Source organism: Serinus canaria, chromosome 19, assembly GCF_022539315.1.
Source record: "Serinus canaria isolate serCan28SL12 chromosome 19, serCan2020, whole genome shotgun sequence".
NCBI lineage: Eukaryota > Metazoa > Chordata > Aves > Passeriformes > Fringillidae > Serinus > Serinus canaria.
The window spans coordinates 3,459,523-3,484,076 of record NC_066332.1 but is presented as its reverse complement, the minus strand read 5'-3'; the positions used below and the strand labels follow the sequence as shown (position 1 = coordinate 3,484,076).

At 43.8% G+C, this 24,554-nt stretch overlaps 2 protein-coding genes across 15 annotated transcripts in view; one reads left to right on the top strand and one right to left on the bottom strand.

Annotated features, from left to right (window-relative positions):
• NCOR1 (nuclear receptor corepressor 1) overlaps positions 1–19,053 on the bottom strand; it is a 55,785-nt gene extending 36,732 nt beyond the window's left edge. The window contains exons 1-5 of one of the 5 annotated variants that reach the window (XM_030230728.2): positions 18,990–19,053; positions 5,899–6,076; positions 4,505–4,638; positions 2,841–3,036; positions 1,705–1,887 (exon numbers count right to left, since the gene is read on the bottom strand). In XM_030230728.2, the coding sequence (XP_030086588.1) occupies positions 1,705–1,887; positions 2,841–3,036; positions 4,505–4,638; positions 5,899–6,006 (621 nt within the window). In that variant the 5' untranslated portion in view covers positions 6,007–6,076; positions 18,990–19,053. Of the gene's footprint in view, positions 1–1,704; positions 1,888–2,840; positions 3,037–4,504; positions 4,639–5,898; positions 6,077–18,251; positions 18,268–18,912 lie in introns of those variants that run through there. The other 4 variants (XM_030230729.2, XM_030230730.2, XM_018919447.3 and 1 more) reach the window with 4 other exon arrangements.
• Positions 19,054–19,252: 199 nt separating this feature from the next.
• Positions 19,253–24,554, top strand: part of PIGL (phosphatidylinositol glycan anchor biosynthesis class L) — a 53,327-nt gene continuing 48,025 nt past the window's right edge. Inside the window, exons 1-2 of one of the 10 annotated variants that reach the window (XM_050981875.1) lie at positions 19,253–19,592; positions 24,072–24,171. In XM_050981875.1, the coding sequence (XP_050837832.1) occupies positions 19,578–19,592; positions 24,072–24,171 (115 nt within the window). In that variant the 5' untranslated portion in view covers positions 19,253–19,577. Of the gene's footprint in view, positions 19,593–20,302; positions 21,097–21,118; positions 23,105–24,071; positions 24,172–24,554 lie in introns of those variants that run through there. The other 9 variants (XM_050981870.1, XM_050981877.1, XM_050981872.1 and 6 more) reach the window with 9 other exon arrangements.

Genomic DNA, 24,554 nt, shown 5'->3' with positions numbered 1-24,554 from the left:
GATTATTTTTTGTACTATTGGTAACTCAAATTACCTGTTTACAAAACTCACCTGCCTTGAATCAGACTTGTTTCAGCTTGACAGTTAAAGCCACTGTCACTTTGTAATTGATCATTATTTAACTTTAAACAAAAGTATCAACTTTGGAGAACAGTTACATCAGAGCCGCCTTCTCACAGTGGAAATAAACCAGAGCTGCCTTTCTGCACTGTAGATGTTCAAGTGTCACCATAACTGCTGTCTTATGGCTTCAAAAGGTACAAAAGTCCTTCTAACACGCCACAGAGAACATCATTCTAAAGGTACTTCACAGCAAAAATAAACCACTCCACATGCATTAAATTTCCAAGACTGTTACAATACCAAACAAGCACAGAAAAAAACCAAAAGCAAAAAACCCACCCTGCACTCCTTCCCTAGCTAACTACTACCTTTCCTGCTAAATCTACTGCTGTGGTTTACTTTCACATCAAATAAATCTGGTTCAGTGACATCTTCATTTTTAAAATATCCTTCACCTGTGCCTGCCACAAGCAAAGAATTTCTGACACCAGGGGTCCATCCTGCTTTACAGTCCTGACTAGAATGTGCTACATTGCTGTGCAAGAATTCCCTAAAATTTTAGCAGAACGCCCTAAGACCTAGGCTCAATTATTTCAACATCAACTTTGTAGTTTTTTTTAAATCAAATCACAGACAAATGTGCACAAATGACCCTTCATAGATGAGTTGCACAGCACTTGCTGATTTTGTGGAAAAGTGCACAGAGAGATAAGCATCATTCCCACACAAACAGATACTCAGTGACATCCTTTTTTGTTTTTCTGCTGGAGGTCACTTTACAGCTCATTAAAATTCAGACGTAATTAAACTCTTCCAGACCATATATTGTCTGTTTGTTATCCTGGACCTACCAGTTAACAAATCCTACAGTGAAACTCTCATTTCCTCCAGAGTTCCAACTAAAAAAGAGTAAAGCTGGCACTTTTTCTATCTGGATCTTTGAAAGTCAGAAAAGGAAAAGGAACCGAGGACTTTGTTTTTGTCAATGACTAACAGATGCCTCGATTGAAGGGTGGGTTTACTTGGCCACAACAGCTACTGGGAAAGCAACAACTTCTGCCAGCAAACACTTCCTTTGCTTCCAGTGGCTGAAGTGCAGATCTCTGATGCAAAGCATGGCCAGGGCCATGCAAAAACAAAGTGATATTTCCTTCTTTATTTCTCTGCTCTCTGTGTTTATTTGCACCCCTCCTACTGCACTTTCCCCCAAGGCTGGCCTTTGCTCCAGATGTGAGGACCTCTTGCCCTCGGGAAAGCAGATGATCCAGGGGCTTTTGTACAAGCTCTGGTTTTGAAGATGCATGTTAGGGATTCTCCCCTTGCACAGACTGCAAAAGAAGAAAGATGATCCTCCCCTCGGCCAGCAGGCAGCTCTGAAGCTGAAATTACAGTCACAGTGCCCTTGTTTCACAGCAGATCAAATATAAACCCATCTACTGCTGCTGTTCCTACGTGGCTTTCTCCTGCTTTCAAAAATGTTTAAAACTGCATCCAACTTATTCAAAATAAAATCACACATATAACTCTTCCTTTACAACTTCTTCATCTGATTCATGTACCGAAAAATTCACCATCACCAAATAAGGTTTTTCCACACCTCTTTCACTGGCAGAAAACAAGAGCAGTGCCTGCTGTGCTTACTTGCTTTTTCTTCAGTTTCAGGATTTGCTGCTCCACTTTTGCAATTTCGCGATCGACACGGTCCATGCTCTGGATCAATTCTTCCTTTGACAGCTTGGAAGGTGAAGCATTTTGGTCCTCCCCACAAGGCTGACCAGAAATTGGAGAAGATGGTCCCTCATGCTTTCCTCCAAAAGCTGGGTCCTTCCATGAGGACAGGAGATGGGGGGAGATAGGAAATCAGTCATAACTTGGGAATGAGTGCCCAGTAACCAAACACCCAGGAATCAACAACAATTTTCAGTTATCTTTATTTCTGTTGAAAGGTCAATTAAAGTTTTCATAATGCTCTAAATCTTTTATGACACTGTAATGTCAAAGTTTTTTTTTAAAATATCATACTGCAATATTTACCTTGAAAGCAAAATAAGACCCTAACAACTTCCTTTTAAAATAGATCTTCATAAATGTGAACAGTAATTTTAATTTTAAAAGGGAGAGTTACTTGAGAGCCACTCCTCAATACTCTGCACCTACACTGAGGAGGATATTCTTGAAGATAATCATGACCAGCCTGGTAAAGCACATCTGGAGTTAGTTGTGATTATAAATGTGAAGATCTCTTGAATATAGCTCTAATATTCAATATCTAAAATAGAAAATACCCCCTCCAAACTAGATTGTCCTAGATTTAGCCAAAATGAGACAGTGACGAGTATAATAAGTGTTATGTAAATAAGCAGATTCATTTCAAATGCTTAGGAGGGAAAAGGGGGTGGAAGGAAGTACTTTGACTATTCAGTCCCAATGTTAATTACAGAAAAAAATGGACTTGCATGGATTTGCCAGCAGCTTTCAGCTGAAAAGCAGAAATATTTCATGCACTATGCTACAATCATTTTACAACTGAGGTTTGAGTGACTTAAGAGAGTAGTGGCAACTCAGAATTCCACTCTATTTACTGTGTTTGAGTCAGACTGTGTAAGAGAGTAACACTGACTCATGATCACAGCTTCTGATAATGTGTAAAAGTAAATTTTTGGGATTAAAGAAAAAACCTAAACAAACAAAAAAATTACCTAACAGAAAAAAATCTGATTAGCTCACTGCAACACAGAAAGTTAGAGCTCCAGCACTGTAACAGCAAATGGCTTTACCTTCTTAATATCTGCAGACCTCAACCCTTCCTGCAGAGGATGCACTAAAGGCAAGACAGTGGCTGCACTGACACGCTGGAAATGGGAATCAGACACTTGCTCAAGACGTGGTCGCTTAGATTCCAGAGAATCATGATCAGTCTGAGATGGGCCTGGATGGAACTGCTGTTCATATCCAGTTCTCCTTTCCTGAGGCCTACACAGAAGAGATTAACTGTTAAAATATACATTTTTGATATGAGAAGAATCTTCAACGCTTTTTAATTTTCAAGGAGATGTCATTTGGTGAAGCTCCTTCTAAACAGTAAAGCAGATAAATGTTTTTAAATTTTAATTCAAAAATACAACAGTTAAAATCCATTGGAAGAGAGAAAGTGAACTTGAATCTCAAATTAAAGGCACTCCTATCATTACACAACCTTAAAGAAACTCAGCTCTGCTACAAGGATATTGTTCAAATCAAAGCTCTGATTCAAACTATAAACACACCAAAAATCCCTGAGAAAAACACAGTACTATATTTCACTGAAGATGGCCACAACAGCTCCATTATTGAATTTTTGCAGCCAAATAATTTTTAAATATACACAGAACACTTGAGATGAGCCATGAGTCTGTTTGGAACTTGATCTCTACTAAAATGCTACTCTGTGACAGAAGCAGTCATTGATTCAATCTGTGAGTCATTTAAAGACTCCTCCTTCTCAGAAAAATGCTCAACAGTTATCACTTGCTCCTCCCAGTGCAGTGCACAGGATGTCCATAAAAGACCCTCATATGCTTCAACATCTTCCTATGAAGTGCCACTGAAGAGATGACAGCAGCAGTTTCCTGCAGTTTGCCAGAACTACCAAATAAGCTTTTACAAATTTACAGTCTGGGGGGGAGTGTGATTTACTACTGCTATAAACTCAATTTTGAGAACTCTAAAAGCTGCTGTGATTCTCAGCACTAAAACAGAGCCTTACTGACATTCTGCTGACACAAGATGAAGGCTATATGGGAGCCCCAGATTTCACTATCATCAAGTTATTTCTGGGAATATCCTAATGAGATTTTAAGCCAGACCAGTATTTACATAACATTCATCATGGGTATTTGTTCAGAACCAGATCGGTCAGTTACAGCCAAAATAAACCTCCAGCAGTAATCCTGCATATAAAGTTGCTCCTAGCAGATATACCCACTAAGAGTCCAAGGCAAAAGAAGGTTTGTACGACCAGTAAGTGCAAGAAAACAAGAGGTTGTTACAGGCCCTGACACTTACTTATGACTGTACAGCAGCAGCCTAACACACTAAAGAATTGAGGGCATAAATCATATTTTAATCTCTTCCCTAAAGAGAAGCATCTTCCTGCTAATTTACTACAATCCAGTTAATATTATTCTGATCTGCAGTGGGATTTTAATCTCTGAGTTTGATGTTCAGAGAACGTTCAGTGCTGACATTGTCTGGAAACCTTCTTGAACCTCCCAGCAGTGATGCACACTGATCATCCCCCATGCAGTGACCCGTTTCACTGGGAAGGAAGATATTGGCAAACTGAAAGTAAACTCCAGCATCTGATTGCCTGCTGCTGTCCACTCTGCGTGTCCTCAGGTAACCCCAGAGCAGCTGCAGGCACGAGATTGGAGCTCCCACCCTTCCAAGTCAGCCTCCTCACCTGTCAGAGCCTGGGTGGAACTCGGAGAGCAGCGAGGGCCGGCGCCGGAGCTGCTGCTGCTGCTGCTGCTGCAGGAGCTGCGTGGCCTGGCTGACCTCCAGGTGAGAGGAGCGATAGTCGGGAACAGCAAATTCCTGAGGGGAACACCTCTGGTGTTAACACGATCAAAAGCATTCACTGACCACGATCATTTCCAAAGATATTGAACACAGAGTGGCACCAGATTGAGAAAGTCTTATTCCGGCTCAAAAACTGTTTGCAAATGGCAGTTCCGAGATTTAAATAAACTTTAGAGAGACTAAATATTTATACTGGGAATTCCACCTAATTTATTAGCAACTTCTAACAAAACACAGATGAGTCAGCAGCAAGCAGATGAATAGCCTTTAAAAAACATCCTTTAAAATCAGTCTTGCACATCCAACTGCAAAGTGGTAAAATGAGAGCAACCTCGAGGCAATTTCTTTTGTTACCACCTCAAGACATTTTTATATCAGACATTATTAATCAGGACTAAGAGTCACACAAGATGCACCTTCCAGTTGCTACATTTACAATCAAAGTGAAGTACAAGATTATTTATTTATATTTTTGTCAGATCAACTACTTGCTCTTAAAAATTATATGCAGCTGGCACTGACTGAAGAGAAGCTCTACAAGACATGTAATAGATCATTACCCATGAGATGCAGTTTTCATAAATTATCTAAAAATAAACACAGAACAAGCCAAAAAGCTTCAGTTTTTGAATTTCTTTTGATAACATGGAAGTAGAAGAAAATACCATCCAAAGTATCTGCAGCAAGAGGAGAATGTAATGAAAATTAGGGAAACCTGAACTGTTGTAAAGCCAACAGCTGGTCCTCCACAGCACAGGGCACAGGATGGCAGAATAAAAGCTTGGCAGAAATGAGCAAGTTGGATATTCTTAGAAATCCTTTACTCCCATTCTGGCCAGCAGAACTCAGCTGGCAGCACTGGTACAGCTGCTTCAGGAAAAAAAATCAGTGTAACACAAGTTTTTACACATTCTCCACCTTGCACAGAATTTCGACAAGTACCACACTTAACTTACAGAGATTCTAGCCCAATACTGCAACAGAAGATTAGGAACACAACCCCTGCTGAATTTATTCAAACCATGAGAAACCAATGATAAACCCAGGACATTTCTATTAATAAAGGGCCAGGAGGGCAAAGTAAAACAGCAGAAGCCACCCACCAGTATTTAACCAAGCAGACTGGCAGCAGCTCTACCACAGGCACATGGATGTGTTTTCAAATGCCAACGAGTTGTGTGATCTTGGTTTAAAACCCAGAATTAATCCCTTTTTGGCAGGGCAAGCCCTTGAAGTGCAGGCTGGCTGCAGCCCAGGCCCTGGGGTGTCCCTTACCTGCTGGTGGCGGGTGCTGGGGAAGGTGTACTGCACAGAGTGGGGCGGGTACCGGCTCTGCTCCGTGCTGAAAGCTCCTTGGTTCGGAGGGTAGCCTGAACTTGACATTATCAGGGAAGGAGTCTCCACAAAACTGTGAGATCAAGACCAGCAAGCAATCATGTTTCTAGGAAACCGCCTAAAGGGAAAAAGATCGCTGATAAGCACTGAAGTACCAGATGTACTCACAATACATTGCAGCCATAGTCACCTAAGCAAAACAACCATTACCAGTAAAAGCTTTTTCCTGATGTATTTATTTAATAGGTTACTCCAGTCTGAAACATGTTAACGGGTCTTAAATAGGCTCAAAATGAGACGTGTCAGCATTGTCTACACAAAGATTTGAGGATTATATTGTCAGAATACATCCTTTTACTAGTTGACTTCGAATTTGATAAGAAAAGTAGGTCACTTTAAATAAATTTTAAAGAGCTTATAAGTCTATCGCTGGATTCTGCATTTACAGTAAGTTTCCTTAGCACAACATGAAGTTCCCTTTTGTTTCTTCTACAAAGTTTTTGGATTTCATGAACTGTTGCTGACTTTCAGATCCAGGTAGTCTTAGGGCTGCACTCAGTGTCACCTACAGTCCACTAAATCCCAGTGCTTTAGTCAGGCCCTGAATGCCATCACCAACCATCCAGCAGCAGCTTAACTCAAGCAGTCAGTAAAAAAGGCACTCACAAAGCAGAAAACCAGCTCTGCTTCAAATGCCAGCATAGTTTGGCTCCTACAGGATGCCAAAAACTGAATATGCTACAGTCCTGCTTAGTTGACAATCAATGGCTACTTTGCCTCTACTGCATTCTCCAGCTGCAGATGGAGAGCAAACACTGAGCTGCAAACTGATTGGGGAAAGATTTTAAATACTGCAGAAACCCAGACAAGCTCCCTAGCAAAGTCTGAGCATGCCTGAGGCTGGGTATAGCTCCAGCTGCTGAAGATCCAAATAAACTGATTCAATCCTGCTCCCCCATCAGTGTTTTGTGTGGGTAAATTATGGCTCTAAGCAAAAAAGTGGGACATGAATATATTTTAAACAGAAAATATTTTTCTCTGATAGCTCAAAAGATGCAATTCCAGGAGTCTGGGTATTAAATTCAGAATTCTATCAGATGTAGAGCAAATTCTCAACCTGTTGCCCAGAGCCCAGCAGACACATCAGACCTTCAAATAAACTGTTGATCTCTGCCTCAATGGCTACATTTCACAGCACATTAATCCACAGCATTTCACAGACATCACCTATAAACTGCATTTTCCATTATCAGTCAATAGGCAAAACCAGCTCAGCAAACAGCAAGCTATACAAACAGATCTTAAAGTATATCTGACATATTTTATCATTTCTGTTCTGGTCAGAGGATATTTCCTCCTTAACTCTCCATCAAACAAAGCTTTACATGTTGGACTACCAGAATAATGAGACAAATTTATATTTACCTCTTAAACCTGATTTTCAGCTATGAAAAATCAAAGAAAAAGGCAACAGTTTCTCTTTCAAAGCAACACTACAGTTCACTAGTAGTGTGCTTCATAGTAGCTATACATCTATTATAGTACCTATAATTCATATCCAAGTGACAAGCTGTAACAGAATGCTTCACCATTAACATTTATTATACTTCATCATTCACACTGCATTCACTGGAGTACAGCTTTACCTACTATGTGATGGTCTAATGGCTCTGAGTCATATGATTTCCATTTAATCAAGGCACAGTGTCACAAAGCCAGCAGGTTGTGAGAGCAGAGAGCTGTCCCTGAGCACTCCACAGCACCCCTAAAGCCCAGCCCCAGCCAAAAGAAAACCTCTGGTTTGCCTTTCTTACGTGGACTTTCACAGGAATGAAAGCTCTGGCACAGAGCTGTCAGCTCCATCCAATGTTTGCTGATGGGATAACTCCTCCTGTCACAGGCTGGGGCACATTCATCAATAATGAACTGACTCCATGGTATAAAGATGCTCAAACACTTTAAGGTTATGGAAATACAAATCTCAGTTTGATGAATTGCTGATGCCCCAACCTGTGCTCCCTCAGCAGTTTCATGTGCAGAGATCTGAAGAATCTGGGAATGCAGAGGGGATCAGGAAAAAAGTCACACACAAATATAGGTCAACCACTGCATGACTCAAGGTCATTCCCAGTTTCTCTCAGTCAAGCTACATCTGCTCCTTATTCCCACAATATTCAGTTAACCCCCAAGTTGATCATTAACCCAGGTGCTGAAGGTTCAAGCCACATTCACTTTCTATGATGCTATAAAAGCCATTTCTCCATTCACAAGGACTTCAGTGGACATAGTGTTAGGTTGGTGTTATCTTGAAATCTTTCACAACCTACTGCAGTGAGAGCACCTGACCATCTCTCCAGATTCTGCACTGGACATGGAAAGATGAGAGACAGGGCATGGAGTGCAAGAATGAGCATCCTGCATCCATCCAAAAATGTCAACCTAAACCCCCTGATAACTACAATATTTTACATAATAAATAGGACAACACTGAATCTGATGACTTTCTTACTGAAAACTGCAAGTGTGATCATGTTCATAGTGGAATTTTTTTAAAAGGGGAATAAATGAAAGCTGCCAGCAGAGGAAGGCAACAAGGAGCATTAGAGATTACAATCATGGTAAATATGAGAGGTGAGAACCACAGAGAGGAAAAAAACCCCATGAAGTTATCAGAGGTGGGGGACCATTCTTCCTCCTCCCTGAGGGAACTGGCAAAACAGCAGCAGAGATAAGGGGGTAACAGCAGAGGAAAACATGTGGTCACATATTGGCAATTACAAGGTGGGGAGGGAACTAAAGGATGGGGATCCTGCATGGGATCTCATTTCTTTCAAGATAAAATCAACCCTGGAGTACAAACACGTAAAATGACACTGAAATACAACATTCCCTCCCTCTAAGCCTCCTTTTCCTGCTAGACACATCCACATGCCTGCACACTCTCCTGATCTGACCCCTCATCTCCCAGGCTCCTACAGCATGAGCTTGTTTATCCTCTCTGCTGGGAGGGGAGGGATTTTTTCCCGATTTTTGCCAGAATTACCACTGATATTCTGCTCATTTCTCCCTGTCTGCAGTTGTGGATGGAGGTGCTTGACTTCAACTCTTATTTCTCTGCAGGCAACCTCTGACCTGTCAGCCAAAAGCATCTGACTCTCTCTCTTCAGCATCTGCTCACACATTTGCAGCAGACACAGATTATTCTTCATCAATCCAGTTCCTGGGTAGTGAGGGCAGTGCCAGCTTCCTGCTGTAACCTCTCCAATTTCCATACATCCAGATTATGTTTAAATACAGCCATCCTTTTGCATAAAACTGTAACTGTGTGTGCAGACTGTAAACAACCTCATCCGGGCTTTCCTCCCTGCTGTATCCTTTCATTAGTCATGACAAACCTCCTCTTGCTCTACCCAAAGCCAACCAGAATCCTCCTGGAAAGTTCCTCACTATTTATTAACTCTCTCTGCCTCTCTGATCCTTGCACTGCTTTCCTCTCCCCTGCCAGAACAGAGGCCGCTCATCTTCATTTTCAGCACCCCTGATAAATTACAACACCAGAAATCAGATTCCAACCCTGCTCAATGACAGCAAGATTCTATTTTTCAGACAAGTATTTTTGTACCTTTTCATATTATTCTGCAAATTTCAGAGGTTAAATATATAAACGTTTAAAAGAGCTGTTACAGACCTTGGAATTCTGCCTCGTGTCTCACAAAGATAAAGTTAGGTCATGAATACTTTCATACAGCTGCCAACCAGGCTGGCAAATTGTCTGTCTCATCAAATATCGACAATTAGAAGGGGAAGAAAGAAATATTTCTTGTTTTGCAGTTCAGAAGCCAGAAATTGTGCTATAATGTCCCATTTCACTGACACTCCCAGACTCTACAGCAAAACAGGAAACCCAGTAGCATCAAATGGATAATATAAAAAAAAAATAAATTATAGGAGCAAAGAATCAAAAAAGAAGCAGTTAAGGGAAGATACCTGGGGGAGAAAAAGCAATGACAAGAGTAATGGATTCAGGAACAGTGAAGAGATACTTGGCCTTGTGTTAATTTGTGCTTCTCGGGCACGGAAATGATTTAACAATGTTTATTTCTAAAGGTATGATGATATTTCTGTCTTTGGCCAGCTCAAACTACTGAACAGATCCTACTCAGAATTCCCTTAAAAGCTACTGTTCACACTTACATTCACCATATGCAGGGAATTTAGAGTAAGTTCAAAATAATTTGGAACGGAATATTATAATGGCAACAATCATGGCGTAATTTCAGCTTGATCTCCAGAACTCAAAATGCTTCAGAAGCAGAAGTACAAACTATCTTCAGCAGACATGTGGGAAAATGAGTCACAGAAAGGTTAAAAAATCTATCAAAGACTCCCCAGGAAATAGTCAAAGCCTGAATCAGAAATAAGACTCGATTCTTGCAGCACTTTGAAGGCGCTGCCTGAGTGAAGCACTTCTTCACTTGGAAAAACACAGCAGGTTAAAAACTGGGACTATTTTTAGCAGGGCAGTTCCCCAAACCCCTTCACTGTGTGGCCACACAGACCTGACAGCAGCTGTCCCAGGGCAGGGCAGTCACCTGCTCCACTTGCAGAATATCCTGTCTCCAACTCTTACCTTCATGGACAAAAGACCAGTCTCGTGGGTAAACTCGGTTTTCCTTCAGCTATCCAAAACAAGCTGACATTTCTGCATTTAGAGTAATTTTCGTGCCATCTTGAAGTGCTTAACCAACATTTACTAATTAAATTTCACATCCTTTTGGGAACTTTCCTCATCTTTTTTTGAGCAAACTAAGTGTGATATAAAGAGTGCAAAGAATGAGATTACAGTCTACCCCGAGTTGGGGGATTTTGTTTTTAAATCAGCAGATTTAGTAAATTGAGCTCTGATGTAACTAACCCATGGCAGAGCAAGGGAGGCTCTGCGTTGCACAGGGGATCTACAATGAATCACAAAATGAATTCAGGGATATTTATTCAAAGTTTACTCTGGCAAGAGAATGAAGAGTGAAGGGAGTGTTTCAGCAGTTGGTTTGAAAGGCCTTATCCAAGGCATGACAACAAAACTTGTGAATAATTATTTCTGTGACTTCACTTCATCAAAAGGTAATGAAGCTACCTCATGGAAAAAACCAAAATCAGGCTGTATTTATGGACCAGCCTATTAAATCACACTGATCAGTCTTCATGAATTACAGACCCTTCAAGACACAATGCTTCAAATGGCATAAAACAAATCTAAATTCCAAGTCAAGGGAAAAAAAACCCTTCAGTGTATTGCTAGCTTTGCAAAACAAATCTTCCCAGTAGTATTTTGTTTTACCAGGTAATTATTAACCTGCTCAGACATCCAAACAAAAATATCAACTCTGCATCCTGGGAATTTGCCATACACCAGAAAACACTAATATGCCCATTCAAGACAGGTTGCTAAAAATAGTTCAATGAGTCCAATCCCATAAAAAAAGTTATTTATTTGAATTACTGGACACAGTACAAGGCTAAGATCATCTCCCATCTGAAATCCCTGTGCTCAGAACATTACCAGTAGGGCTGCAAGATCACACAGCCTTAACAGTCTAGAAAGTCTTCCCTACAAAAGCCCCAAACACTGCCAGAGCACTCATCAGTCCTTCAGTCACTCCTCAGTGTCCACTCATCAGCAAAGTCAAATGACATTTATGCAGATGGCAAAATAGATGGAATGGGATGTGAGCTACAAAATCAACAGATAGGACAATCCTGAAAGGTAGAAGGTTTTCTTTCAAGAACCTACCAGAAGGTTGATGCCTGAGCAGATTTAAGATAATTCTGGGCTTTAAAACTGAAGGACCTGTATTCCAGCTACAATGGCCAAGCTTACAGATGAGATGTACTACAAAGTATGAAAATCTGCAGGGCATATCCTCCAAAAGATGAAAAATTCTTTGTGTGCTACAAGCAAAAAAAAAAAAAAAAATGTTCAAAGGTCAAAACTAAAATTAAAGACAACTTGAGTAATGGTTATTTAAATATGCCCCAGAGTACTGTGCTTCCCATTTCTGCAGAACACAGGCGTCATCCCCAAAGCTCAGGGCCTCTTCCACACTTTTTCTAATCTTTCTTTCACTCTTTTTTCACTCAGTTTTATGCTGCAGAAGACTCAAAAGCTTGTAGTCAAAGCACAAGGACATATGCTGTTGGAATGAACAGAAACAATGAATGTACTTTCTCCAAGTTGAGAACAACTCACTGCTGAATTTTCCAAGACAATTCCACATGTGCAAATGTCTTTTCTTCTTCTGTGACAGACAGAACCATAAATTCCCAAATACACCATAAATTCCCAAGAACTTTAATCTCATTCAGTTGCATTCCCTCTACTCACAAAGTTATTGATGGAAAAATCATTATTTCTATCCCTTCTAGAAATACAGTAAAAAAGTTACATCTGTAAGGTTGTGTTTTACTACCAACACTGAACAACACTCTCCCCATTAATTATTAACATCATATAAATCAAGCAACTGGAGTATTTGAAAAATAGATGCTAAGAAAAGCCCAAACATCTGAATTCAACTCTTTTCACACCCTGGTTTTTTCCTTAATGTACAATATAATCTTATTTCTGAACATCCAAAGCTCTGCAGTGCCTGACATATTCTCCATGACACATGGTAAACTTTAATTTAGCCAATTACAGACGTGACACAAGTTAAGGAGCATTACAGCTGTCAATTCAAGATGTCACACTCACTCTATACTAGGAAGACTTTTCCATCTCCATCAAGTGAGCCAAAAAATTAAAATAGGTTTTTATACTCCATATTTTAATAGGAAAAGATTCCCCAGGTAACCAGCTGCTTAAAGTACTTCAAGTAAGTTTTTGAGCACTAAATATTAAATAAATGTTAAAGAGTCATTCAAAGCAATTTTTGTTGCCATTCCAAAGGTGAAAACTGGTTGCATCCTTACACATGTAATTTACATCCAAACTCTCGCCAAATCTCAGGATCACATTGTTATACTTCATCTTTAAATAACAGTTTATTTCTCGCTCTCTCTTCTGCTACAAATACAAACAGAATTTCCGCTCACCAAAATGGGGTTGATCAAATTCAGCTGACAAGATACTCCTCTCCTGGAAATTCTATTTTAATCCCTCCTGTAATTGATGATCTCAAAGAAAAGTTGCTAATACACGATTTCAGGTCCCAGGCCATACACAAGTTTGCTGCATTATAGAGGGGAAATAACAGGAAAAACTAAGATCACATCTACATATTTGGAAATTTCTGATCAACTACCCATTGGCCTACCAAAAAAAAAAAATAAAAATAGAGGGGTGCTGAGCACATCCACTTCCAATAAGAGTCCAGATCTCCAGCATCCACTCAGCAGCTACCACCTAACACCCTGGGATACAGAGAATCCCTGAGGGAGGAAAGCTCCTCCTGGATTTTCATGGAGGAACAGCTCTTACACCCTGCCACGAAGCTTATCCAGATCTCTTCTGCCAAGGAGGGTCACAAGAACACCAAAACCAGCCAAAAGAGGTAGGAGGAAGTCCTCCCTTCACAAATGGAAATTAAGGATGTAGACATTTCCTTGACTAAAAATACCACAGAGTGATGACTTAAAACTGAGAAGGGTACAAACATTACAGGGTTTTCTTGTTTTAAAAGTATGTCATAGAAACAAAGATAGCTTCTTTCCTAAAAACATTTTCCAAGGAACACCAGATTCCTGGTTGTCCCAATATGGTAAATGGCACACAGTTAATTCACACCATGAAAAACTTTCATGAGCCAAGGATCCCAAATCTTCAGAACTAAATGTCCAAAGCAAACCCTACAGAGCCCAAACACTGCACAGGGAAGGACTCACATTCCCAAGAGGAAACATCTTTTTTCTGAGGTGACTCCAGCAGTTCCCAAATCCCAGACATCTCTCTCACCCCTTTTGAAGGGCCCTATCCCTGCCACAGGGTAATTCCACTGATTCTGAAACATCAACTGGAGCATTCAAACTTCACCCTGAAAACTGCAATGTGAAACAGAAACCAGCCCAGGCATCCTCCAGTGCAGCAGGCAAGAGGCTCAAGAGGTGCTACACAAACCACAGTGATAAGAACTGCAAAAAACCTTCCTCAGCAACTCATCCTCACTCACAAGAGTCCAACAATTCACTGAGGCTTGCTCCATTTCACCTCCTCCCTCACATTTCACCTGTGACTTAGAAATAACCACATCTCAAACTTCATATGCATCACACACTATGCAAAAAATATTCTCTCAGAACAACCATTTTTCTTCTCCTTTTTTGGTCTGAAAGTGTAGACAGCTCAAGAACAGCTCCTACACATGAATTTATTCCTTCACTGTTAATCCACCTGCAGGTAAAATTCCTTTTGACATCACCTAACAGCCAAGAAATTCTGAGGCCACAGTTTCAAGTTTTCAGGATCTTTTTGTAGTTCACTGATTATCAAAAATGGATCTGCAGTGACAGCTTTTAAAAACAGCTTTGGTTTGGAAAAGGAAATATGACTTGACTAGTCCATACTGACTAAATCCACAAACTATGATGGATTGTAAGAAAAATCACTTCTAAAGAAAGGGTCAGGGCAAACCAAGTATCAGCCTCATAATTCCCCTCAGCTGACTGGGTTCAGATAAAATCAAGTCTAGATTTTAACTAAAAAGTACAGAAAGGCTAAAATAACATATTTTTTTAAACTGTATCTAAGAAAAATTACTTGGTCCATTCTGATACTCCACAGGAAATGCACCTGGGCATTCTGGAAACAAAGTTTATTGCTACTACATTTAGGATTACATTTAAGATACTGTATTTCACAGGAAAAGCAACAATATATAAAGATATACCTCCAGTTGGGACTGGTACAACTGCCTCCAAGTCATAGAAAAAGGCAGGGAATGAAAGAGATCTCAAACAATGAGTGGTATAAATAATCCTTTAGATCTGGAGTAACAAAACTCAAAACCAACCCAGAACTTCAAGGTTCTAGATATGCTTAAGTCTGATCTTTGAGACCACAGAGAAACATCAGCACCTATGCAAATAATGGCTAGAATGGAATAAGTGAGTGACATTTATTATTCCAGGTTCTGGATACAACATTCCAAGACAGCTAAACCATGAAGTTAGAATGATTATATGGGGGCATATAATCATTCACCCCTTCTCTGCAAATCCAGCATTTCAGACAGAATTAAAACAGAACAAGAGTTGAAAAAAATTAACCTGATGAGACAAAACTCTATAGGGTATATACAATTTTTTGACTTACAATAATTCATCATTTTACCCCAAAATACTACTAATGAGGTGAAAAGTGCAGCTGATCTGAAATCATATACCTGCCTCGTTTGCTGAGCAGCACTTGAACTTGTCATGAACTTGTGTGTTAACTCTGTAACACTGACAAACAGGACAGGAATCAGTCGGGTTTGCAGCTGATTTATATTCACATTTGTTAGCTGTGTTCCCTGAAACGTGAACACATTTTAATCCCTCCAGGAGAGAATTTGCTCTTGCAGGCAGCCCCAGGCTGTGCCCAGGAAGCCCAGCAGAGTTTCAGTGGAGCTCTGTGTCCCACAGCCAGGGAATGCTCTGGGCTGTTTGCAGCTCCCACAGGACAAGAGCTCTCTGACATGGTGAGGACACAAAGGAGAATTACCCAAATGTCCTTTCCCTGCAGCACGAGACACAAGCAAGTGAAGCATATTTTACACTTAACATCATCCCCTCTCATTTATAGGTGTCCTTTTCCCCAACACCTTTGTGACTGTATTTTCATTTTCAGATTTACCCAAGAGCAGAGACTCAACATGCACAGAATTTTTAAATCCTGGCCAACAGTTTGTCCAGGTAATCTGTCTGCATGAAACAGTCATTCTACATTTTTTTACTGCTGAAAGTTACGAACAATAGGATTTTTCAGAGGTCTGATGCATCTTTGTACCAAGAGAGTATCTTAAATTTTGCAATAACCTTTGCAATCCTAAGGAGGTAAAGTTGCTGACTTCAAAACCACACAGACCAACATCTTCCTCGAGCCTGAAGGAAAAAAAGAAGGTCTATCAAGACAGTCTGGGAGGGGCAACACTGTGAGTGGTTTAGATGGAGGGCTGGGCAAGGACATGGGAATATCTCTTGGGATACTGGGAAGAAACACAGCTCCAAGGTAAGACTGAGCCCTCTGTCTCACTCAGCTCACTGAGCAGAGCCCCAGCAGGCCCAGGCTGTCATTCAACAGAGGGTGGGAAAGCACTGAAGCAGCATGGAAAGGAAAGGGAACCTCACAGAAGTTCATTACTGGAGGGAGAATCACTGAAGGAGAGAGACACTGAAATGGAAGATACACTCAGCACTGTCCTGGCTATTTGCATGATTTACAAGTCTCACGAAGTAAATATTTACACATAGCAGTCCTGCATAGGTCAGAATTTTTATCTGGACCAGTTGCAGTGGGGAGGGAAGGTACCATGTTCAGTTAATAGCCCAACATTGAAACACAGATTCAGATTTGACTAAAGAACATAAATGACTTGAAGAGTTCAAGCCTGGCATCCAGGAAACGTTTGCTTGCCTTATGAAACCACTGTCTGGTTACAGGTCTGTTCTTGAGATTGTTCTGTGCTGCACTGCACCTGCACGAGGACTAGACCCCTTCCAGCTCCAACAATTGTTAAAACCTTCAGCATAAGTCACTACACACACCAGAACTCTAAACAGTATTTTCAATCAGCCAAGAAAGCCTTCCTTTAAATCATTTTGTAGGCAAAAGGCCATATAGAGGAATAAAACATTTCACCAGAACTTTTGCAGAGAGCTTTGAAAGAGTATAAATTTCTTATTTATAAGAAATATTGTTCTCTACTACAGAAGGTTTTTTTCAGTTGCTTTCATGCATTTAACAGCAGCTGAAGCAGAGGCAGCTTCCCTTCCCTGTGAGCATCTCTCATTCATGCTACAACTGAGAAATGAAACAGCTCAGAAGATGCAGTCAGAGGAGCACAAGGGCTGTGGAAAGGGACTTGAGGGAGGAATTGGAAAGGAGCTTTAGGGTCTGTCCCTACTTCTACCACAGTTTTTGAGAGAGTTTTGTAGATCCTTTTAGATCACAATGGAAAACATGTCTGCCCCAAAAGAGCAACTAAAACGAGTGGTTGTAGGAGACAAAGTATATTCAAAACAAAACAGCAGCAGCACAATGTAGCAAAATGAATATATTCTGATTCTGTGCATGTCATTTCAGTCTAGAGAGTTACTTTTAATTGATGGCTGCAATGATTAAGAAACTAGAGAGAAGCAACACATGTGGAAGCAAACACTTGTAACATCCTCTCCACATGTTAAAAAGCACAAATTATAACTCCTAGAAAGAAGATTCCAAAACACTGCTCTTCCCACATTTCAGCAACAAGTTTAGGTATTTTAGTGACCAACATCAAGCAGTGTATTTCAAACAAATTACCCTGCACATAAATCACAAAAGAACTCTCTTTCTCCAGCAGCCCATACCATATCACAAAGAAAAGCGATGTAAAGAAAAAATTAACCACGCTTTCACAAAAAAGGGTCACTGCAGTTGGCTTCTTCCCCCTGAACTTTTGAATCCCTGAGCTAAGCACGAAGCTCTTTCATCCCCCAACACAAGACATCACATTTCAGCTAACTAGAAATCCACTTCAAATATTCCAGACTTCCTTTCCAAATGTCAAGGTTGTTTAGTTAATCAGGAATAACAACATTCTGCGGAATAAAATTCCAGTGCAAAACTGCAACAGAGCTGGACGGTCCTTGTGTGCAGTGACATAATTGTGTCCACTTCTTCAGGCACTGACACTGTGCCATCCCACTTACCACCACCAGCTTTTGTTATAATTGCTCTGCATTTTACCTCTCAAATCATCCTGCCTAGGATAAAAATCTTTGAGTTCAAACAGTTCATAACTATAGTGCTGTATGAAAATTAATAAAAGAATACTGCCACAAAAATCAGGAATAGACATCCCCACTGCAGTAAGTTGTCCCAGGTTACACCAATATTTAGAGTCATGAAAAGGTAGCAGACTTGTTAAAACCATATCTGTGAAACACGAAGAAGCAGATTTTGGTCAACAGATTGTTCACAATATCTACTCGCTTACTTGAGCCTGTCTGCCACTGACAGTTCATACATCCACCTCGAATCCTGCCTAACTGCAACCAACTTGATACACACAGCTTTTCTAAGTACAGAAAAAATCAGCAAGCACGAAGTTCTTTACCATCAAGTCAGAATAATTCTAGCAAAAGCCACATCCATTGTACCCTGCAGCAGCCCGGAGATGACAGAAGCCGGGGATGTTTACAGGTCCCATATGAATAATTCAGCGTCAGCATCAGCAACAACTCCCCGGCACTGACAGCGATGCTCGCCCGACACGGAGCTGTGGCCGCAGAACATCCTCAGGAACCACCGCGCTCCTGGCCGAGCCTCCAAGGGAACGATTTTGAAGAACTGACCCTTCTTTTAATTTTTTTTCTTTTTTAACTTCCACTCCTCCTACCCACAGCGCAAGGATGAACACCCAGCACGGAGATGCTCTGGGATTTCTGCAAAAACTTCCCAGCGAGGGCAAACGCTCGGTGCCCCGCCATCCCCCCGCGCACCCTCAGCGTCAATGGGGGAGAGCCCCGCGGGCACCGGGCACCCCCCGCCCCTGATCCGCCAACCCACCGCACCCCCGGCGGCTGCCCCACGGGCACCCCCTGGCTCCAGCGCCCTCCCCCCGGAGACCACAGGGCTCCATCCCCGTGAGGAGGGAGGAGGAGGACAGGATGGCCGGGCCCCCGCCTCTTCCCCCTCCTCCCCCTCCTCCTCCTCCTCACAGCGGAGGCGCTCAGCCCGCTGCCCCCGCGCCGCCCCGCCGGGCTCCCCGCGCTTACCGAGGCGCGGCACGGGGGCGGCCCGGGCGGCGGGAGTCGGCGGGTCCCGGCGGGGCTGGGCGGGCGCGGCGTCTCACCTCACCCTCAGCGCCGCCGCCGCCGCCATCTTGCCTCCCCTCCCCCGGCCCCGCGCGCTCCGCCCCCTCCCGCCAGGTCCTGCCAGATACCGAACAAGCCGCGGCTCCGCAACTCGGTACCTTTCACCGGCCACGGTGGCTCTCCCTTTCTCAGACTGTACCGCTATGTGGTGAGGCACAGGCAGCAACAGGCTGAGAGGAGCCACCGGAGAGCGCGGCGGTGGGAAGGCGGGGTGCTATGCCCCTTCCAGGACCGCTGGCCGGTGCGGCGGGGAGGGGCTCCTTCCCCCTCCCGCTGAGGGCCGGGGGGGGCGCGGCCGCCATGAGGCGAACGGGGCCGGGCCCGTGAGGGGTTCCCGGGGCTTGGACCGCCAGGGAGCCACAGCGCCCCGCTGGCCCCCACCGGACCGATGTAAATTGATAATAACCCATAAGGGGCCCGGGCCGCGGCTGTGCCGATGAACGTGGCCTCAGGAGCCCCTCACGGGAGCATGGTCCGGAGTCCGTCCCGTCCCGCAGGGCTCTTCCCGCCCCGTCCGCGGTGCTTCCCGCGCTGTCCCTGAGGTCGGGCCCGAGTCCCGGCGACGAATGACTTCCGAAAATGTGAGGGAGGTTTAAATCTCTTTAAATGTCTGTTCATTCCTCTCCTAGAATGAGGAGTGTGTAACTCGTTCCCTGCGTTCTCAGGAGTTTCAAATCTGCACGGCGTCGTACGTGCAAATGTGCAACTCAGGGTGCGCTAAAATCACAAATGAATCTCTGATCAGGTTTACTATGTGAAAGACATAGCATTAGGCAAGGTTAGATTACTTCATGGTCACAATTTCCATTAAATAGAGAAGTCGTGCCCACATCTGCAGGATGGGTGCCCACACAATTACTGGTTCAGACGAAAAAAGCCGGAGCTCACCCTGTGGCAAGCAGGATCGCTCAGCAAACACGTGTTGTACCAAGGGCTGGGTTATTACAGTGGTTAGAAGTGCCACGCTATGGTGACACGGCACATCTCCGGGCTGATGTTCACAGTCTCTAATGCCAACACAAGCCGATGACTCTTGCTTGGAATCACTTGGAAGTTAAAGGTGTCCAAATAAGAGCCAGGGGAGACCAGTCAGGCATACACCTGCCGAGGTCTGAACTGCTCCTCAGAACTCTTCTAAATTGTATTCACCTTTTATGCTTTAACCCACCCAGCTCCCACACTCCACCATTGCTCTGTGCACTTGTCTTCCATATTGCCTGTTAGGAAAAGCAAAGTATCCACGCCATCGTGTGTGGATTGACTGTTTCATGTTTATTTTAATGCTTCCTGTCTCCTTCTGCTCTGCAGCTTTCTCCCGTGGTTGGCTTCACTTCCCAACCATACCCAAAAGTTTCCCCCGTTTGCAGCCACACTGCGGATAGCCCACAGAACATGTCTGAAGACAAGCTCCTCCTGCCTTTGAGCTTATCCCTGCCCACAGCAGGGATAAAAGGTATCACACGCTGAACAGCTCGACTTTTTCGCTATTAATCACTGTAGAGGCACCGGCAGGGTCAATACGGTTTGGCCCAGGGGCACAGCCGGTGTTCAGCGCACACCCTCACCCGCTCTCGGCTGAGACCCGCCAGGCATGGACAGGGCAGGGTCCCGCTCCTCACGGGCGGCCCTGGGGCAGCAGGAACGGGACACGTTTCCCCGTAGTGGCATGGCCCGAGCCCCGTTTCCGCGGCAGCGGCCGAGCGGCCCCGCCCCGAGGCGGGGACGGGAGGGCCCTGGGGAGGGTGGGACCCTTTCGTGCGGCGGAACCTTCGTGCGGCGGCTGGCGTTTCCCGGCGGCCCGGCGGCGGCGCTGAGCGGTCGCCATGGCAGCAGGCCCGTGGTGCTGGGGGACGCCGGCGGCGCTCGCGGCGCTGCTGCTGCTGCTGCTGCTGCTGCTCGGGGGCGCGCGCCGCCTGCGCCGGGGCCGCGCCGGGTCCCGCGGGCGCGCGCGGGGCGGGGGCGCGCAGGGCGGGCGCGCGCTGGTGCTGACGGCGCACCCCGATGACGAGGCCATGTTCTTCGCCCCCGCCCTGCTCGGCCTGCGCAGCGCCGGGGCCGCCCCCGCCGTGCTCTGCTGCTCCGCAGGTGAGCGGGGACCACCCACGCACCCACACCCCACCCCTATCCCCGCCAACCCCCGGGCCACGGGAAGGCCGCCGCGATGGCTCTCCACGTGTGTGGCCTCGCGCCGTGACGCGGGGTGCAAGGTCCCCGGCTGCCGGGAAACTGAGGCACGGTGCTGCCATCGCCCGCCCTTGGCCGTCCCTCGCCTCCCCTCTCCTTTCCAAGAGCGCGTCGTGACGGAACGGAGGGAACGTGCTCAAATTGAAAGTTGCGAAGCTGAGGCACTTTCAGGCTGCGTGGCGGTCAGTGAGCTGTCAAAGGTGCTGTTCAGCACGGCCTTTTGGCATCTCCCTGTAATTCTGTTGTCTTGCAGAAGACTTGTTTGGATGGCCCAGTTTTAATGTCGCGATACATCCACTGTAACACATCTAAAGCAGCACTTGCGTTGCAATTCGATCATGGAACAATAGCCCGGAAGGGAATGCGAGGCCGGGCTGTCCATCAGTGCTGACCTGGAGGCAGCAGCGATGTGTCTTCATTTGCTGCAGACAAATGTTTGTTCTCCAGGATGTCCGGGGAGGTGCCTCAGCCTGTGGGGTCTGCGTCGGTGCTGCTTTAGCTTTCCCTCAGATCACTTTTTCCTGAGTCACTGGTGTAATTTAAGCTTGTTTGTTTATTTTTCATGCCTGACAGGAACGTGGAAATCAGAGTGTCCCTTTGTAACAGCCTCTTACATATTTTAGGACTGTTATCTGCCTCTTCTGCCTTATCTTCTCCAGACTAAACAACCTGATTACTTGCAGTCTTCCCTCATAGATCATGTTTTCTAAAGCTCTAATCATTCTCATCACTCTCCCTTGGACTCTTCCTTTGGTTCATGTAATTTTTGGAAGGGCAGTGATGACAAGCTGGAAGCTGCTGGGGCTGAATAGAGTGGAGAAATTCTTACAGGCTCCACTGTTTGCCCAGAACAAGAACTTTTCATAGCACATGACACTTTTGTGTTCTCCTCATGATCTGTTGAAGCTCCAGCTTTTTCTGCAGAACTCATACGTGAGCAGTTATTCCACTTTTCAAGTTTCTGCATAAGAAACAACCTCGTTTGAGTTGATCTTTCAGACCATATTGCAGTACCAGAATTCTTACACTGAGAGATGCTTAGCTTTGGGAAAGAGCCCTCTGTGCCTTTGGCAGCTCCAGCCAGTTCACTGCCAACATTTCTGTCATTTCCAAAGCTTCCTGTCCTTCCAGACCACCCAGGTGAGAAGACAGGGATTGAACTATTGAAGTCCAGTGGTTTGGTGGCTTCACTGGTGGCTCTGCACCTCCCATTCAAGATTTAGTGCAGAGCTTTCATTGTCCCTGCTGAGGGACAGAGAGGTCTGTGCATCCCATTTGGCTTCTCCACAGCTGTGGGGAGATGACTGAAGCGCAACTCTGCCATTTCAGTTTTGGGGACTAATACACTGCTGCTGGTAGAGAACTTTCCAAGGAAGTGTTGTGTTTCTGTTTATTTTGTTGAATTTTCCTTTCTCTTTACTCCTGATTCAGAGGCATGACATGTTCAGTGTGTTTGCTGTTTCCTTCTAGGTACTTTCTCTCTTGTAAGGAAATGTAGGGGAGAGCACCTTTATGAGCGAAGAGATTTTTATTTTAAAAGCCTCTGATTAGTCTTGTGGGTGATTCAGATGGTTCATCCTCTCATTGTCTGAGTGATTGATGATGACAAGTGAGTTGATCAAAGGCACTGCAAATTGTTAACGCTGAGACAAAATCATTACTTAAAAACCATTGTACTTGCAGTTTTCAGTTATCAATCAATTTGACTTAGAAATGAGTTAGAATTACAGCACTGGGAAAAGAAATCAGTCTTTGACACACTGAATAATCTTAGATTGAATTAATAACTCAGTCTAAATGTGCTTTGCTCTCTGTAGTAGCTGGCTCTGTTGTGAGTGCTCCATGGATGAGGTCCAGCAGCATCAGCTATTCAGCTGGGTTTGCTCTCAACAGCTGCCCATTCTTTCTGGTGAGCACTGACATCCTCCTGATGTCCTGACACATTTCTGCAGCTGTGGAGCTGTTTCTTTGAGTTCAGCAGAAGTCAGGGATTTTGAGAGCAGTGGGAGTGTTTGGATAAAGCATCACCTGCAGTCTGCTGTGACACTGCACTGCAGCAAAAGCTGTTATCTCCCAGCTCTGGTAATGGCCTGGTAAAAAGCACTCTGAAATGAACCCTTGTGTACTCACTCAGTCATTCCAGACAAGCTGCACCCTTCAGTTCACTCTGCTGGAGCTGGAGCTTGCAATCCAGGGTTCATCCCACAGTCAGTCACTGTCAGTCTCCCAAAGTCATTCAGTCACAGGCTGTGGGAAGAGGCTTTTTTTCCTTCTAGTTACTCTTTCCCCCTTTGAAAATTGTACAAAGCTTGCTAGTGATGGCTCAGATTGCAACAGTGCTCCAGAGAAATGCTAGATTTAGATGACTCACACCCACAACAATAAAAAGTTCTGGTGTAATTCAAGACAGCTGACTACAGACTTGAATCACATATTAATACTCAACTGTATTTTTTTCATTTTATTACTTCAAAGTTAAAATTGAGTTGCAAGTATTGCCCTGCATAGAGCAACATTCTGGAAGGGGCATCACAGCTCTGGCAGGGACTTTGCATGGCTGATGCCAAGAAAAAATAAGGGAATGTCAGGGCAAGATGAGAGGAAAATAATTCAGAGAAGAAAGAGCCAATGTTTTAAGATGATGAATCCCATTTCCCTATTAGTTGTTGAGCTCTGTTACAGCTTTTCCCAACTGCCTTTATCTTGATTAGGTTTTCTCTCTTCTTTTGCCCCTCTAAGTATTTGCAGTCTTGCCATATCAGTTCTGCCTTAATTTCCTCTGTGAGTGGAACAAGGAAGAAGATGCTGAGCTGTTTGGACCCCTTGATCTGAACCTAACCTGAGTTAGATGGTGTTGCTGTGTTTGCTGTTTTCAGGAAATTATTACAATCAAGGAGAGATTCGTAAGAAAGAGCTGGAACAGAGTTGTTATGTGCTGGGGATTCCTGCTTCTGATGTCACAGTCATTGATCACAGGTAACTGCTTTTCCTTTCCAGTAGAATTCCAGTTTTAAAGGGGTTGAAGTTCACTTTAACATTCAGGAGAGCCGACTGTGTTGTTCTAAAAAGCCTTGACGAATCTCAAGAAAGACAATATTAGATATTTTTGTTAATTCTTCTCATAAATCTAATTAATTCAGTAGACAATTCTTTTGCATTATGGGGATCACAATTCCTAGGTGAAGCTCTGTTCATTTGCAATAATGATGACCACACTTGCTGAGATCTGGCACAGTGTGTCTGGGCAGCATGATCACATTTTATTGTACAACAACAGTAGACAGACAGAAATTCTCTGGATTGCCTGGGGCAGGTTTGTCTGTAGGTGGTCTTTGCAGAGTTAGTGTGGAATTCTGTTA